The sequence below is a fragment of the Bos taurus genome, chromosome 24, assembly GCF_002263795.3.
Source record: "Bos taurus isolate L1 Dominette 01449 registration number 42190680 breed Hereford chromosome 24, ARS-UCD2.0, whole genome shotgun sequence".
Classification (NCBI taxonomy): Eukaryota; Metazoa; Chordata; class Mammalia; order Artiodactyla; family Bovidae; genus Bos; species Bos taurus.
The window spans coordinates 24,417,492-24,435,948 of record NC_037351.1 but is presented as its reverse complement, the minus strand read 5'-3'; the positions used below and the strand labels follow the sequence as shown (position 1 = coordinate 24,435,948).

The window sequence follows — 18,457 nt, the reverse complement described above, 5'->3', positions numbered from 1 at the left end:
TAAGAAAGGTTATTCCCGCCAGTGAAAGTGCTGGATACTGCCACACTTCTGGCTTCATCTTTTTTTTTTTTCTGGCTTCATCTTGTACCCACATCCACTCAAGCTTTTCAGTTCAGAGCTGAAACCAGCTGGAACAAGGCATGGAAGATGAATGCCCAATGCTGAGATTAGCAAGTGAACTGGATGTTAAAGATACATATAAATTATGAGAACTATTGTTGATTACTTTCTGAATTAGATCAAGAAGTCTATTTACATGTATTTGTAACAAACACAATATAGGATATCAAACCTTACAAATTGACTAATAAGATTGAAAGCAAATAACCATTACACGTCTCCTTAATTCATCTGCACATGTATCTTTTGGTTATCATGCAGGTGGGGAAAATGATTTGGGTTTTTGACAATAATAAAGACAAAAAATGATGCCTTATCATTTTGTTTTTTAAATGCAAGCTGTAACATGGAAGAAGTAATTTAATCCTAGGAAATTTTATGCACAGACAAGAACAGCTACTGATATTTGGTAAAGTTAATGATTTCGGTAATGAAAAACTTCAAGCAAATTTATGAATGAACAGGAAACAAAGATCTGAGATTTACCAATGCAGCCAGGCTGAGGAATACCTTAGCGTCATTAGTACAAGATAAATCAGACGACCACGCTGAGAGAGCAAAATGCACAGCCTTCCCCTCTTTAGGACACTGTGTTTTGACACACAGGCCTTATAATTATAATTTTTGCAAGTGAAGGAATTGCAAGACCCCAGGAAGTATAAATCACCTCTTTCTAAAGTAATTTTCACCTAAAAATAACCCAGTATGTATCATATTCTTTCTTCAATCTTCCATTAACAACAAAGGGGGCAGTGGAAATCTCAAGAAACAAACATACGTATTTAGGATATTAATATATTCTGCTTGGGCAGAGAATATCCCATTTTATTCTGTATAAAATGCAGAAGTCTAGTCTTGCTTCACCTTTAACACTTTTTCCAGTTTGCACTCGGTCATTACTACTGTAATGAGGAAGAGAAAAGGGTACAGGCTCTGGAGCTTTATTTGGGTACACATTTTGGCTCTGCCATTTACCATCTGCGTGACCTTGAGCAAATGGCTTAATGTCTCTGTACCTCCATTTCTTCTTCTGAAGTAGAAATAATCACAGCGCCTAAAACCATAAAGTGCTGTTGTGAGACTCAAACAAATAATGCAAGTGAAGTGCCTAGAATGTGTGCCTTGCACACAGCAAGTGTTTAACAATTCTTTGTTTTCGTATGTGTTCTGATATGTATCACTTGTCAACCACAGTGAGCTGAACTGTGTCTCCCCAAAAGATATGCTTAAATTCTAACCTTATTTGGAAATACAGTTTTGGCAGATGTAATCAAGTTAAGGTGAGGTCATAGCAGATTAGGGTGAACCCTAAAGCCAGTGACAGATGTCTTTATAAGAGAAAGGAGAGGAAGATTTAGACACAGATGCGGAGGAGTGGCATGGGGGAGATGTCCAGGGAAAGACCGAGCACAGACAGAAGTGATGAAGCTGCGAACCGAAGAATACCAAGGACTGCCAGGAGCCGCCAGAAACTGAGAAAACGCAAGGAAGCATTTCCCCCTAGCATGTCTGGACACTTAGATTTTGGACTTCTCGTCTCCAGACCTGTGAGAGAATAAGTGTTTATTATTTTAAGCCATCCAGTTTTGGGTACTTTTTATGGCAGCCCCAGGAAATGAATGCAGCAGGTAACCTCTATGAAAAAGTAGGGACTCGTAGGAGAGAATGAGGTGAAGTCACGGCACCTAGAAGAGAACCCACAGGTGGCTCACTGGGTGTCCTTTGAATTGAGTTATTTCATGGAGTCACCTCTTTTTAACCTTGCTTAGAGGGGAACAGCTTTGGGCCGGTAGAGCTGGGGTGGCAGACAGCTCTCCTAAGTGACAGTGACCACATCATACAACTTTATCTAGAGCTGTGCTGTTGATACAGAAGCCATTCGTCACAAAGGGCTATCTAAATTTAAATTCATCAAAATGAAATAAAATGAGAAATTCAGTTTCTCAGTTGTATCAGCCACGGTTAACATGCTCCATAGCCACACAGGGCTCCTGGCTGCCATATTGGATTGTGCAGTTACTGAACATTTCCATCACTGCATAAACTTGCATTACACAGCACTGGATGACATTGGCACTATAATAGGATTTATTTAGGAGGCAAATACAACAAGCAGACAGGTTGTGTAGAAAAAGGAAAGTGTCATACTCTTGTAATAGAGGTAGGCAACCCCATCATTTATGAAGGACAAAAGGAGAAGTGAAGATTGTAGAACTGATACCCGGACAACTGCTCACAGGATATCTCTCTTGTTGAATGGTCTATTGTTTTCTTCTTAAAGTCACCTACATCCCTGCTTTTCTGTAATGTGGACAAAGAATATTTTATTCAATTTTTGTAGACTGAAAATTAGTACCATACAAAACTAGCCTATATCCAATGCCAAACATCACTATAGTAGAGTATGGCTTACCTTACCTGCATCTGGTTGAGATACACCTCACACGGAATTGGTTAATTTTTTGGTCCCTCGACACTGTGAAGGAGGTAAATGCTACAAAGCGACAAATAAGATCAAGAAATACGTGAGCTACACAATCTCTCTCCTCCTCTTCTGATCTAATCATACAGTTGAATAAATTGCTATAAAATACCAAAAATAAAACTAAAAACAATGACTGAATCATTTTTTTAAAATCTCATGTACTCCGTGTTCAGGTAGCAAGAAATTTAATTCCAGTCCAACCAGTCTCCTGTGATTTTTTTTTCCCTTTCATCTAAGATATTTTTAATGCTCAGAGGCATTATAATAGAAAAGCATGTATTTTTGCCTGGTTTATACCCATCATCCTTACCATTACAACAAGACAAAAGCATTAAAGTAAAATTAATCATGTCAAAAGATTTTAGCAAAAACAAGTGAGACCATGCATAAAGCATCGCTTTGTCTAGTGTGAAGTCACGCTCTGATTAAAAACATATAATGAAAGTGAAAGTGATACATCATTGCCTTAGCAGTAGGATTTTCTGAAAGTGCTTTGCAGTTCTCAACATAAAAATGTGGCAAGACTTTTGTCTTTGAAACTCACAATGATTATTGTTCTAGCTAAATAACTGGGATTCAATCTTAAAATCTTTTCTTTAAAGAAATTAAGACTTCATGACCAAAATATGGCCTGTCAGTAGGATTAATAGTTAGTACACACTGAAAGGAGTAGTAGTTTGCCTTGACATCCAGACACAGTGATCAGAAAGTATCTGCTCAATATTCCTCTTTTACAAAGCCATCTTTAATGCCAGCTAATATGGTCAGGCCTTTAAGATATCTTCTGTGAAGCACAACTGTTTGCTTCATCAAAAGCAATCTCACTAATAAGTATTAAAGCATGGTCACAGAGTGATCATTCCCCCATAATGGAGTCATTTTCTGTATGCCACACAAAGCCAAAAATTCTACCTGACCAGATATTCACAAAATATAGATTTAGCTCCTTGATGCCACCAGGGTTATGTTGTAAGTGTGTTTATTTGCCCTTTCCTTAGTTACTCGTTTATTCTGACAGAGTTACTTGCATATAATAAGCTTTCTTTTCACTGTTTTGTTGTAAGTTTAAAAGTCATTTCAATTCCCTTTTATCATCTCTATTGATGATAAAAACCATTCTGTCCTATGGGAATTATGTGTATCTCTATGATTTATATTTATATCTGTTTTGTATAAACTATATAGATGTATATTAGTTGGCATATAATAAACAGAATAGTAAAATTACATAAACTCAGACATACTTAAACTATTTGTGGGAAGTCAAAATTAGAAAAATTCCCTTTCAAATGCCTTATACTAATATTTGGAGTATACTTTAAATTTTTTCCTTTAATATACATGTTTGTAATCTTCTATGAATAAAGATCTGTCCCAACAATAAAAGTCACACTGATGCAGGAAGAGATAGAAAGATGCATGGAGCAGCTGTGACTTCTGACAGATAACTGTTCATAAGAGAAATGAGAATACTTTGATTGAAGAAGACGGAACCAAATACTTGTTGAACATAAGGATGCACTGTTGTAACCATTCAGGCTATTAAACAAGTTTTTGGTTATTCTTTATTTGAGAGCTTGGGAGGATTTCATTTCTCTACCTACTTTGAAGTTAGGCATGGCCAGGTGATTTGTTTTTGCCAATAAAATGTGTTAACTCTTAAAGAGTCAGTGTGACTTAAAAAGCTCAAAGAGTCATTATGAAATTTTTCTCTCCCTTGCCTTGGCAACCATAATAAGCCAAATAGTAGTGGAATTTCCATCAACGTGAGTACCGGAATGAGAAGAAACGGAACAGAGCCCTAGGTAACTTATCACAGACATGTGATATGGAAAGAAATAAATCTTTACTTATAGAAGCCACTAGGATTTAGGGATCGTTGTTACTGTCTAACCTAGCCTAGCCTCTAAAAGATATAGGCATTGGTACTAAGAGGACCCAGGAGCTGATGACAAGGAAACTGACCCTGGAAGGTGGAAAGATGGGAATGCACGTTATGATATGGAAAACCACTTTGTGGGCACTCAAAGCCAGTGCTCTGGGACAACCCAGAGGGATGGGGTGGGGAGAGAGGTGGGTGGGGTTCAGGATGCAGGGGTACAAGTGCACCTGTGGCTGATTCATGTCAATGTGTGGCAAAAACCACCACAATATTGTAGAGCAATTATCCTCCGATTAAAATAAATTAATTAATTTTAAAAATTTTAATAAAAATATAACATATCAAAAAAATTGTTGTTTGCTTTTACTTGGGTGGCTCATGTGTTACTTAATAAACATCCACCTCCAAGAGAAGAGGTTAAAAAACAGATAAGAGAGATATCAAAAATGTTGATAGTGTGTATTGGTTGCTGTTGGCTGCACTTGGCTAGATCTACAAAGAAGAGATGATCTCACACAAAAAAAGTCTGCATATTTATAAGTAGGATTGAAAGAAATAGTCTCGAAAACCAGGAGTGTGCAACGTTAGAAGAAGCAATGCTTTTCAGACCCATCTGGGAAAAGGTGAAATTGGAAAGAATTTTGAGCAAATGACATAAATTCAAACTCAGCTTCTGTCTATCAGTAGAGGAATGGATAAGGAAGATGTGGTACATATATACAACAGAGTACCACTCAGCCATGAAAAAAAAGAGAACAAAATAATGCCATTTGCAGCAACTGGATGGATCTAGAGATTGCCATACTGAGACATGTAAGTCAGACAGAGAAAAACAAATATCGTATGATATCATTTATATGTGGAATCTAAAAAAAAGGTACAAATGAACTTATCTACAAAATATAAATAGAGTTACAGATATAGAAAACAAATTTGTGGTAAGGGGAGGAGGTAAAAACTGAGAGATTGACATATACAGAGTACTATAGATAAAATAGCTAACTAAAAAGAACCTACAGTATACCACAGGGAACTCTGTGATGGCCTCCATGGGAAAAGAATCTAAAACAGAGTGGATATAGGTATATGTATAACTAATATGCTTTACTGTACCCTGAAAGTTACACAATATTGTAGATCAACTATACTCCAATAAAGATTTTAAAAACCTCAGTTACTGACAAAAAAAATTAAAAGTATGGCTTTAGAGTTCAGGGTTTCTGAGCCCAAGCCACCCATTTTCTTTGCTTGGCCTTACAATAAACCTTCCTTTGCTCCAAACTAAAAAAAAAAAAAAAAGTGTGGCTTTCACTGTAATTTTACTACTTTAGAGTATCTTAGAAGAAAGTTTTAATGAAGGGTAAGACATCCAGTAAACTCTTCTAACTCAGGGAAAAGAGTAAAAAGAGAACTTCCTCAGTAAAGCCAGGTAGATATCCAAATATATACAGTAGTAGGAAGAGAAAAGAAAGAGAGAGATGAGAGAGAGAAATGGGGATAAGAAAAAAAGGAAAAAGCAATATAAGAATATATCAGAAAAGTGCATATGGTCATTGGCCATGGAGTAGATGGAAATATAAGAAGACAGCTGAGTTTATTTAGAGGATGAATTACCCAAAGACTCCCCAGTTTGGACTACAAGAGGCTGTGACCATTAGTGACTTAAAATAATCATCATCTGCTACATATCTTAGACATGAAATGTACTTAGAAAACTCTTCCACTCCTAGGAAGTGCAGAACCCTCAGGTTGACTTCAGATAAGGAAGAACCTCCCATACAGTGGAGCCATGGCCACAGAGAGCAAAGGACGGTGAACAGAATTAGGGAGGACTCTCATCAAGAACATACATTTGGATAGTCAACTTTCCAAATGCCTATTTGGTGGGGTTGCTAAAGTGCTATGCTCTTTCTAAATTAAAGAGTCTGTTGTGCTCAACTTGTGCCTAATCCATCACTGTGCATTATGTGCGAGGGAGCCAGAAAATTTGTCTCTTTATTTGGTTTCCAGGTCAAGTGAAAGTGTGAAAGTGTTAGTTGCTCAGTCGGGTCCGACTCTTTGTGACTCCATGGACTATAAGCCGCCAGGCTCCTCTGTTCATGGGATTCTCCAGACAAGAATACTGGCATAGGTTTCCATTCCCTTCTCCAGGGAATCTTTCTGACCCAGGGATCGAGCCTGGGTCTCCTGCTTTGCAGGCGGATTCTTTACCATCTGAGCTACCAGGGAAGATCAAGAGGTGTCTCAAATAAACCCCGTGACGGAGCTGAAATGACAAATGTCATTTTTAATTGCCAGTGCAAGATGCTTGCGGCTCATTCTTGGCTCTGCTGCACTGATGGTTGCTACATGTTAAGATGGAGCCCTGTAAGCCTGGATCCCTGAATGACGCCCTCTACCAACATGTGCTGGCATGTAGCATGAGTGAGAAATAACTTTTTTGCTGATTTAAGATTTTAGGGTTGTTTGTTACCACAGCATAATCTAGCCTGTCCTGATTGACACACAGATCTTCAGGCTAGAAATAGAAATTTCATTGTGAATCAAAAGTGTGTCTTCTTCAAATGGCCAATAGACATATGAAAAGATGTTCAAAAACCACTAATTATCAGAGAAATGCAAATCAAAACTACATCAAACTGGTCAGAATGGCCATGATTAAAACGTCTACAAAGAATAAATGCTGGGGAGAACATGAAGAAAAGAGAAATTTCCTACACTGTGGGTGAGAATTTGGTAGCTGCAGCCACTTTGGAAAACAGCATGGAGGCTCCTAAAAACTAAAAGTAGAGTTTCCATATGATTCAGCAATCCCACTCTGAACATATACCTAGAAAAACTATAATTAAAAAAGACATGTGCACCTCTATGTTCATAGCGGTACTATTTACAATACCCAAGACATAGAATCAACCTAAATGTCCAACAGATGAATGAATAAAGATGTGGTATATATACCAGGGAATATTACTTAGCCATGAAAAGGAATGAAATAATGTCATTTGTAGCAATATGGATGGACCTAGAAATTATACTAAGCAAAGTAAGTCAGAAAGAGAAAGCAAATACCATATGATATCATTTATATGTGGAATCGAAAATATGACACAAATTAACAGATCTACCAAACAGAAATCAGACTCAACAAAAGTAGAGAAAGTGGAGAACTGACTGTGGTTGCTAAGGAGGAGAGTGGTGGGATAGGGTTGGTGGGGGCGGATTGTGAGTTTGCAGTTAGCAGATGCAAACTATTATAAATAGGATGGCCGAAAAACAAAGTCCTAGTATATAGCCCAGGGAACTATATTCAATATCCCATAATAAACCATAATGGAAAATGATCTACATGTATATTATATATACAATATAACAAAGTTACTTTGCTATACAGCAGAAATTAATATTGTAAATCAACTATACTTCAAAAAAATTAAGAAAGATATGTAATTAGATTAAAAAATAAAAGAAAATGTATACCTGTTACAGAAAGAAAAAAAAGCATGTCTTCTTTCTCAAATCTTGGATCATAAGAGCAGAAGATTCACTTCTGTCTAGTTGTAAAACAATACAAAATCGAGTCAAATGGAATAAAAATGTATCAGGGAACAACTATATTCCAGATACTGAGCCCAGAGCTTATATTATTTTTATTTAACTCTCACAATAAATCTAAGAAGTGAGTATAATTATATCTACATTGTGGGTGACAAGGATCAGAGAGGAAGCACGGGGTCTATTTCAATTTAGATCTGTCTGTCCTGAAAGATGTGGCTCTGCGTGTGTGCGTGCGCATGTGTGTGTGTGTGTGTGTGTGTGTGAGTGTGTGGTTTCATTTTTGATACTGCTACCAAGACAGATTTAAGCTGTCAAGAAATCTTCATAGAATTATGGCTTGTCAGTAACCTTACATGTAAATTTCATCACTTGCACCTCCTAATTTGCAGATTAGTCCACAAACCAAGATTATATTCTTGACCTCTAGGAGTAGGGGATTCATTCAATTAACCTGCAACAGTTCTACTCTCTGAACATGGAACTAATCCCAGTGCCTTGGATCCGTTTAGACTGTCATGGGTGTGATGGGTCAACACAGATTAAGTCCCATTCATCTGCCTGGAGTCTTGACTAATAGCACCTGTTGGTGAGATAGAGAGGCAGCCCCGTCTGATGAAAACCCAGAGACCAGTATTCTGTTCCTCATCCTACCACTAAATCGTCATGTGACTCTGGGTGCAACACCTCTGCTCCGTCAGTCATTTAAAGTGAAAGCCAACATCATGAACATGCTGTAGAAAGTGCCTACAGGATCTGGTTTCTGCTAATCTCTTTAGCCCCATGACATGTGTTTCTTTCCCTCACTCTGAGTTTAGCCAAGCACCTTCTTTCTTCAAGGTCTTAAGTGTTTCAGTGGCTAACTTGTGTCTGACTTTCTGTGACTCCATGGACTGTACCCTGCCAGGCTCCTCTGTCTATGGGATTTTCTTAACTAACCTGGGGGAATCATCTCTCACATCTTTACTTGGGTAGCTGGCTACCAAATTCTCACCAACAGTGTAGGAAATTTCTCTTTTCTTCATGTTCTCCCCAGCGTTTATTCTTTGTAGACGTTTTAATCATGGCCATTCAGAGCAGTGTGATGTAGTTTTGATTTGCATTTCTCTGATAATTAGTGGTTTTTGAACATCTTTTCATATGTCTATTGGCCATTTGAAGAAGACACACTTTTGATTCAGCATGAAATTTCTTCTGTTCTCAGCTCACATGTCACCTTCTTTGGTGATATCATTCATGACTCCTACACTAGATCTGATCTCTTCATTCCATGATCTTATATATTTTATACCCTTCCTTCGGAGCACATCACATTTTGTTATTATATACTGCTATCTGAGATTATTTATCTAGTTTACTTTTTGTTTTATATTGGAGTATAGCCGACTGACAATGTTGTGACAGTTTCAGGTGAATAGCAAAATGACTCAGCCATACATATACATGTATCCATTCTCTTCCAAACCCCCCTCCCATCCAGGCTGCCACATAACATTGAACAGAGTTCCCTATGCTATACAGTATGCCCTTGTTGGTTATCCATTTTAAATATAGCAGTGTGTACCTGTCGATCTCCAGCACCCTAATGGGATTATTTATTAATGCTGATTCCTCCAGTAAACTCGAGGTTTGGTGAAGACATGATGCTATTTGCTTTGACTCAGCACTGTTTTTTCTGCATCTAGAGCAATGCCTGCTACACAGAAGGTATCAACTATATTTGCTGAATGAATGAAATTAATGTGCAAGATGAGAGGGTTGAGTGAGAAGATCATTTAATTTTTCAGGGCTCACATTCAGTGGTTTGCTAGACTTTGTCTGCAATTTGCCTAGGATTGACACAGAGCAAATCTGAGCAGCCTGTATCACTCATAACTCCTTCACGCCAGATTCAGTAGCAAATACCACAGCTGGTGTGTAAAGAAGGCATCATCGGAATTATTGGTACCCATTCTGTCCTCTGGAGAAAAAGCAATTGCTATATTCAAGGGAGGTATATATAAACCAGAAATAAAGCCAACCGGTTTTTCTAGGCACCCAACTTACTTGAAATACAATATTTGGAGTGACCACGACACATATTTTTTTTTAAAAATCTATGAAAAATCCACTAATGCACTGGTGCATGAATACACAGCAGCAAATAATTCAAGATATATAGCAATGTGCAGCCATGGGTCCCAAATTAGAATTGAGCTCATTGAAGATAAAATTAGATGCTAACATATTTTAAAAGTCCAAACAGAACTCTGTCTCCTTTTTCTTTGTCCAAAGTCCTAGAAACCATTATTCAATGAACTGAAATTCAAAATTCCAAGCTAATAGAGAACAACTGCCATGCTACTTTTTTTAAAGTAGCATTTTAAATCACTGCGTTTCGATCACTGTGTTTTCATTAACACAAACAAAAATTAGAGGCGTATCTCTCCTCTCGGTTCTTTTTCTTGAGCCTATCTTAACAATTCTTTGAAATGGTTCTGTATAATATGGTTCTTGGTTAACTCTCCAGTCCCACCACATAATTCCTCGACCTCAGGCTCTCCTATAGATACACAAATTCATTTCAGTTTCTAGAAGGTACCAACTGTCTCTTGCTGTTTGGCACTCCCAGTATGGGGCCCTCTTATTAAAATACTTTATCATTCATCTCTTGTTAAAAATATTTGTTTATTCATTTATTTATTCAGTCTTAGTGCAGTACTGCGGGGTCTTTAGTCACAGCATGCAGGATCTTTTTAGTTGCCACATATGGGGTCTAGTTCCCTGACCTGGGATTGAACCCGAGCCCTCTGCAATAGGAGCTCTGAGTCTTAGCCACTGGACCACCAGGGAAGTCCTGATCATCCACCTCTTTGCATCAATAATTCCTAGGCATTTTTCTCAGTTTTGCAGAAGGTCACTTTTACGGAAGCCTTCCTAACCTCCCATGTATAGATGAAGGGTACTTTCTGGGCTCCCATGTAAGCCCAGCTTCTCCTGTTTATTTCTCAGCACAATCTTGCTTTCATTGCCTCCTTGGGTTCTTGAGAGGAGATTTGATCACCTTCTACCTTACCACCTAGCACAGAGTAGGTATTCAATAATTGCTTGCTTCATAAAGGAATAAGGTCTGCAGTTAAGTTTAAATGCTTCCCAGGCATTTAGAGTCATTCTGGAAGTACCTAGTTCTTTTCTGAGGTTCTCTTGCAATGCAAAACGCACTATCCACAGACTCTACCTACCTGTCTAGAAATTAAGCTAAACAAGTGGGTTTTCGTTATGGGTAATAAAGATAACCCGAATAAAGGGAACATAAAGGTATAGAACCCTCAATTAATTTTGCTTTTTATTTCTTTCAAAGCAAATCATCATAAGAAGTGATTGTTTTCCACTAACTTGCCATCTCCACCTCTCCAATATATCCTCAAAGAACAGAAATGAACTGAAATCAAGAAACAGAAGCCCAAGAAAGGAGTCCAATTAAACTGTCAATGTGCAGGTTTATTATTCCCTGAGTAACCAGCAATTAAACCATTCTCCGCTGCTCAAATATTGGCTAAATATCAAATCTACATTTATCTTTTGGAATTGAAGTTCAATGTCTGACGCAAGATGTGTTTTCTCAGTATTCTTTCTTCAACGTTTATGGAAGATATGTTTTTTTTTTTTTTTTAAATCAAGCATCCACCAGCCTCTCATCTCTGTGACTCTCCTAAAAGAAATTGATGACACCCAGCCCCCAAACTATTCCTGCATGGACAGGATCAAGTTCAAGGTCCTCCACAAACCAGATAGGAAGCCCAAGAAACCTCTGTACAATGGTTCCCTTTATTTTCTATGACTGAAAAAATACAAATTCCCAAATCCTTGCACTTCCAAGTAGAGGGCAGAGTTGTAAATTGAGAGGAAGAGGAACAAAGGCGGTTCTCCGCCTGCTAACAGAGGCATCTGAAAGCGGCCAAAAGGAGGAACACACCTTTCTAACTCAGCTCTTCTAATTTTCCTTCTAACCTTACTGAAGGGAAATCATTATCGGCATGTGGAGAGGGAAATCTATATTTTGAAATCCCTTTTCCTGGAATTGCTCAAGGAAAACAATAAGAAGCCCCGAATAAGTAGAATCTCTTATCTGGAATGTCAGCAAAACAAGGTCAATTTCAGGGAAACACTTTACCCACCAGTAAAGACAATGGTCAGTGGGGAACCCAAAGAATTGACAGCCCCTCAGTACCATCTTGTGAGAAGGAAGGCAAGCTGCTTCCACACGAGGACTTTGTGAAAACTTTGAAATGTCAGTCATACATTACAGCAGTTCACAGCAGCCGCAGGGACCATTTTCCTTGATCTTTACAGGAAGGATTTAAGGCCTGCAAAGTGCAAGAGGCACGCTTTTCGCATTGGCCATTTTAGTATTCATGTCTCCTGTACCGCTTCCTAATAAGTTAAGAATGAAACGGGAGACTGCGTGCAGGAGTGAGAAATGCAAGAAAAGCAGTACTGTAAAATAAAAATGAACAAAAGTGCATTTCAACTTCCCTTTCATTATTAACAGTCAAGAGAAACAACAATGCCAATTTTCTTGTTAATACTTAATATTTCACACTTACAAAAGGACTTAACCTTCATTTTTACAGGGTATTTCTTAGAATGTTGCTGATAGAGGCTGGGGAGCTCCGTTACAATTCATAATGTTAATTTTACAATGTTATATAAGTGATTTTTTTTTCCCAAAGAGAAAGATAAAAATGAAGGCTGTGTTAGCATGTTACCAAAACAATTTTTTTTTAGAAAGATAAAAATGAAGGCTGTGTTAGTATGTTACCAAAACAATCTTTTCAGGGAGAGTAAGTGTTCCCTTTGCTGTTTGGTTAGACCAAGCCACTGGTTAGCTAGACTGTTGAATTTTATTTTCTTTATGTTAGGTAGAATCACCTTTTCACTTCCACTGACCTCCACCATATTCAATTTATTGTTATTTGTGGACCCCTTCAGATAGTGTTTCTAAAACATAAATAAAACAACAGAATAAGAGGTAAAGAAAGTTGTGACTGACTTTCCTCTTAATTCTTCTTTTTCTTCTTATTATACATGTGCAAGGGGTATGACTCCCATAAGTGGGCATCTGTGCACCCACCTGGGGATGACATCCTTCTAAAAAAAACACACTTGTGAGACAGGCTAAAAATGCTCAAGTCAAGTGGGCAAAGGATTCTACGATTCACAGGCTCTAGGCAATCTCAGATTTTAGGTTTCCGCTGGTTAACTTATTTGTTAGTTCTTATGAAGAGAGTCATTCAATACATAAACAGACTCCACACCAGGAACTGTCTACAAGCATTAATTGGCATCTTCAACTTCCTGTCAACTGTCTTAGCAGTTCTTTGGGGTCAAAATAAATGACCATGAGCAGTTCTGCAATCCCTAATATTTCATTAGATTTGGGGAGAATTTGGACACCTTCTTATCCACTAAGAAACACTTTTTCACTTATTATTGGGGACTTCCCTGGTGGCTCAGCAGTAAAGAAACTGCCTGCAATGCAGGAAATGCAGGTTCAATCCCTGGATCAGGAAGATCCCCTGGAGGAGGAAATGGCAACCCATTCCAGTATTCTTACCTGGAGAAGTCCATGAAATGAGAGCCTGGAGGGCTACAGTCCCATGGGGTTAGATGGCCCCAACAGTGTGGAAATTGATCAGTTAACTGACATATTAATTCAATTTGGCCAAATGAGATGCCTTAATTAAAAAATACAAACCAGCAGCAGAAATCATCTAAATAGACTGTCTATATTTCTCCCATAAACCTGAAAAATATGCTTTCACATGGGACCGTGTAGTCACAGCCCAGAAGGTAATAAACTTGATTTCTTAGAGTGCAAGCCCAGTGAAATGGAGAGTATCAGTAGAGTAGACATTTATTTTAGAGTTATGAGCCTAAGTATAGGAAAAAAGATCCAAGAGTTTTGAACATGTTTCTATTAGAGCTTTTCTATACATTAATGTCTTTATTTCCTTCCAATTTCAAATCTGATGAAGTCAACAGAACCCATATGTCTTTACTTCTTAGTCTGAAGACGTCTACGTTCAATGCATGAAAACTAGAGAAAATGGTCTCCGTACTCCAGAATGGTGGATTTAGTACTGGATCTGTTACAGTGTAATTTGTCTCCCCTCTGCTTGGAGAGCTTGAGTTGACTGATACCTCGAAAATACAAAGGTACATACAGTCCTTGTGCCAATATTGGTGGTAGTGTTACAACAATAGCAGTAACATTTGCAATTTTTTGAGTTCCTGCTGTGTGCTTGATGGTTTACCAACACAATTTTATTTTAAAAATACTGAAAGGATGTTGACAGAATGAATAAGCCATGATTCAAGACATTTACATGACTTGCTCAAGGTCACAGACATGGGTTCAAACCTAGGTCTGACCAACTCAAGTTCATGCTTTCTTACTGCACTTCACTAAGTAAAGAGTTAATCAGGCAATATAAGGAAATGAAGTAGGGTGACCCTATGTTCTGGTCCTACCTGTTGTCCCAGAAGAATTAACAGATCCCCATTTCAGACTCTAAGCTTCCCAGGTTGAACAATAAATTAGATGAGCACTCTCTTTCTGAACAAGGCTTGAAAGGAACATAAGACTTTTCATGAGTTGTTCATAATGTTTTAATTAATCTTTTTGCCTTTAATGAAGGCCTTCAAACCACTAGATAATTGGACCCTGCCTGATGTACCTGGGAAAAGAGATGTATTTGTGAACGAATATCATTTATTGTTTGGGTCTAATATCTCCCTGTCCCCTGGCCTCTGTTTTTGTCCTTTTTCATCAAGAATCTCTTGTCCTTCCTCTTCCCTCTCACCTCCTCTGGGTATCCACATCTCATTCTGTGTAGACATTCTCTATTGATCAAGTATCAGAAAATTGATTCTTTGGTTTTACTTTAGCTTGAGTTTCTGATGCATCTTGAAAAACACAGCTTGGGCACTCATTTTGGTTGTTCAGGTCATGTCCAACTCTTTGCGACCCCATGAAGTGCAGCACGCCAGGCTTCCCTGTCCTTCACTATCTCCCAAGTCTGCTCAAACTCATGTCCAGTGAGTTGATAATGCCATTCAACCATCCCTGGTCACCCCCTTCTCCTCCTGCCCTCAATCTTTCCCAGCATCAGGGTCACTCATTCAGATGTTTCAACTACTGTGAACAGTATTTTGTCAAAAAGAGAATGAATATCATTTGAGGGTATCTCTAACTTACTTTTGTTTTTTCCTTCCTAATCTGGCAGCTACCCTCCACTACTTCGTTACTACAGCCAGAGTGTGTAGGTGTCCAGTGAGCCTTCCCATTGCAGTTTCTGGACAATGCTACTACAGGTCTGCAGGTTTGCTGGAGTAAGCCAGCTGCGAAATGTATTATTCCAAGCACCACCTCATATGCCTCTACTCCTCTCTTGCATTTGTGGGCAAACTGTTGTCCTCTTTCTGTTGTTTTAAAGGGCTTTCCGTAAGAGGAGAGGAAACGACTTTTTAAAAAATCTGCTAAAATATATAACTGCTTCAAAAGACACATGCAACAAGGAAATCTAACTTTCACTTTGGCGGGTTTTAAATGTATGGCTTTGATTTATGGATCAAAATTGCTCATTTATTATTTTATCTATACAGCTCTGGGCAATTTTGACAGTTAAAATTTAGTTTTATTGACCAGTGCAGCCACTGTGCCCACGAGGGGACTGGTGCACACAGCCTGCTGCACTCAAGAAACGATGATTTTTGATTCCATGACCGAGTCAGATTGGGAATCATAACCGATGTAACAATAAGTTCCAAATCTCAGTGCCCAAGGCAAGAGGTTTGCTGTAAAACACAATCACCCTTTAAGGAAGGGAGGAGAAAAATCTTGGGTGGAAGTCTGCAAGCACAATTTAATGCAGTCAGGCTTGGACTGGGGTATCTCTGTTCTTTTGAACAGTGGACATGGGAGCAGTGGAGCATGGGAAGGGGGTGGTTTTCTAAAGACTGGAGACCACAGCCTAAAGGTTAACGAGCAAAGACGCCTCTAAAGCAAACCCAATGTTAATTATAGAGACAATGAACTCAGTAACCATTTGGACCTGAGGAAATTTACTAGCTGACTGCTGTTCAGCAAGCTTTCCCTTTTCAAAGAGCAAAAACATAACTGAAGAATTTCTCTTGAAAGAAACACAAGCAGACACAGCAACTTGGTGCAGATTTTAGGCCAGTTTTTCGTTTAAGCGTCTTCCCACTACCCAGTTGGCCACCTCTGCAATGTCAATTTAGTCTTTCACTCTAGACCTCTCGTGATACATTCACAGACTTCCAAAGGGTAACAAATCAATAAAATGTCTAATTTGATTAACCATGTTTTCCAATCCAGATAGCTCTATGTTGAAATAAATAGGTGGGTAAATAAAGAAAGAAAGGCACTCACTTGTGAGGATTTTCCAGGTCTTCTTTTCATCATCGTAGTACTGGACCAGATTGCTGGGGAGCCGGTCCGGCCCAGGAGGCAATCCACCGACCAATAACAGCATTTTCTTGTTAGAGCGAATTCTTCACCCAAAACAAAAGAGGAGATGAATAACCACATTATTGTAGAGCCTTTTTAGTGGCAACAAAATCATAACCATCAAAAGAATGTTCCCTGCTTGCAGATTTCTATTTCATTTTTTTCCTGTTTCTTTTCCCATTCATTCTCAACCAAAAAAAAATTTTTTTTGAACCAAGCAAAGAAATGATCAGAAGCACGGCATATCCCCATACTCAAGGAATAATAAGCTCCTTTTATGCAATTTGTTAGAGGTTCATTCTAGAACGACCTTTTTCTTATATTATCCCTTTAAATCATCACTCTTTACAGCTGAGTACACATGAAATGCTCTGGAGTTGTACTAAGGTTAAGCATTAAAGTTGCATGTCAAAAATCGTATTAGTCAAAATCATTATTATAAACCATTCTCCACTCAAAGAACCTTGAAAAAATTAAGGTTATGCAGAGAGTTTGTGAGCCAACTCTTTAATCACCCGGCGAACTTCAAATACCAGTTTGGTACAATTAATAGCACAGGGGCTAACTGGGGTGGGTTCACCAGCGCCAACAGGACTTTTTGTTTAATTTAGATGAGACTTCTGCCTTCATGCTCTTCCCAGCTCCTCCTCCCCCTTCCCCCATCCCTGGGCACCACTGGCAACACAGCAGCACCAATTGGTAAAAATGAGACTGTGAGGTTGTTCTGAGCCTCCCCGGAGCGGAGCCCTGCCAATGCTTGCCACTGATCCAGCGGCATGAACTTGCTCAACTGTGCAAAGTCACTCTAATTCCCTCCCTCTGTTTTTCTACCTTCTCCCCCCAGGGGGCAACCACTGAAAGGAGTGACTACCCACCCATCAAGAGCTGGCAATTCGCTGCTATTAACCGTGACTGTGATTCCCAGGCTGCCTGGCAGTTCCTGAGAACAGGCCTGCAACATCTCATATGCAGTAAAAGCTATAAGATGCACCCTGCCCTGCACACTTGACCTGATGGATGTACGATCCTGGGAACAGTAATGGATTGAGCTCACTTGCGATTGGAGGGAGAAGGGGAGGCCCAGACCCCCACAAGGGCCCTGCTGATTTAACGGTCGCTTTACATATAATTGAACTTCTCATTTACCTGAAAGGCTGAAGGTGGTGGTGGAAGAAATGCAACAACCATGATGGAGGGAGTAAGTCAATAAATGTAAACGGGTTCCTCTTAAATATGATCACCACCCACTGTGTGGCTCCGAATCTATGCTTACACGTTCATCACGGTTGTTCTGATTCAAGGATGCTTGGCGAAGTATGCCCTTGTGGAGAAGTGCTGTTTGTTGGTTAAGAACCTAACATTCAGAGAGTTAACTTAATACAGTTAACGACATTTCCATGGGAAGGAAGGGAACAAGAGAATTCCTTTAATGAAACTCTGGTGCCATTGAATGCTTCATGTATGGCTCATCAGAAAAAAACACTTTCTGGAGAAACTCGTATCAGGGACTCATGCCTGGGGGCAGCTGTATTTGTAGAATATTTAATGTGACATCAGCTTATGATATTAATTTTGTCACAAACAAAAATAAACTCAACTATTTTGAAGTTGAAGTACTTTGGAACTCTACTCATATATCTTATAGATCAGTAGTGAAAGTGAAAGTCACTCAGTTGTGTCTGACTCTTTGCAACCGCATGTACTACACAGTCCATGGAATTCTCCAGGCCAGAACACTGGAGTGGGTAGCTGTTCCCTTCCCCAGGGGATCCTTCCAACCCAGGGATTGAACCCAGGGCTCCCACAGTGCAGGCAGATTCTTTACCAGCTGAGCCACAAGGGAAGCCCATCATACAGGCTATATGTATATGAAGGTGATCATATAGATCAGTAGTTGGAAAACAGT

At 38.9% G+C, this 18,457-nt stretch overlaps 1 protein-coding gene across 1 annotated transcript in view; it reads right to left on the bottom strand.

Annotated features, from left to right (window-relative positions):
* Positions 1–18,457, bottom strand: part of KLHL14 (kelch like family member 14) — a 113,075-nt gene that overhangs the window by 62,127 nt on the left and 32,491 nt on the right. Inside the window, exon 2 of the mRNA NM_001192466.2 lies at positions 16,474–16,595. Coding sequence (NP_001179395.2) covers positions 16,474–16,595 — 122 coding nt within the window. The remainder of the gene's footprint in view (positions 1–16,473; positions 16,596–18,457) is intronic.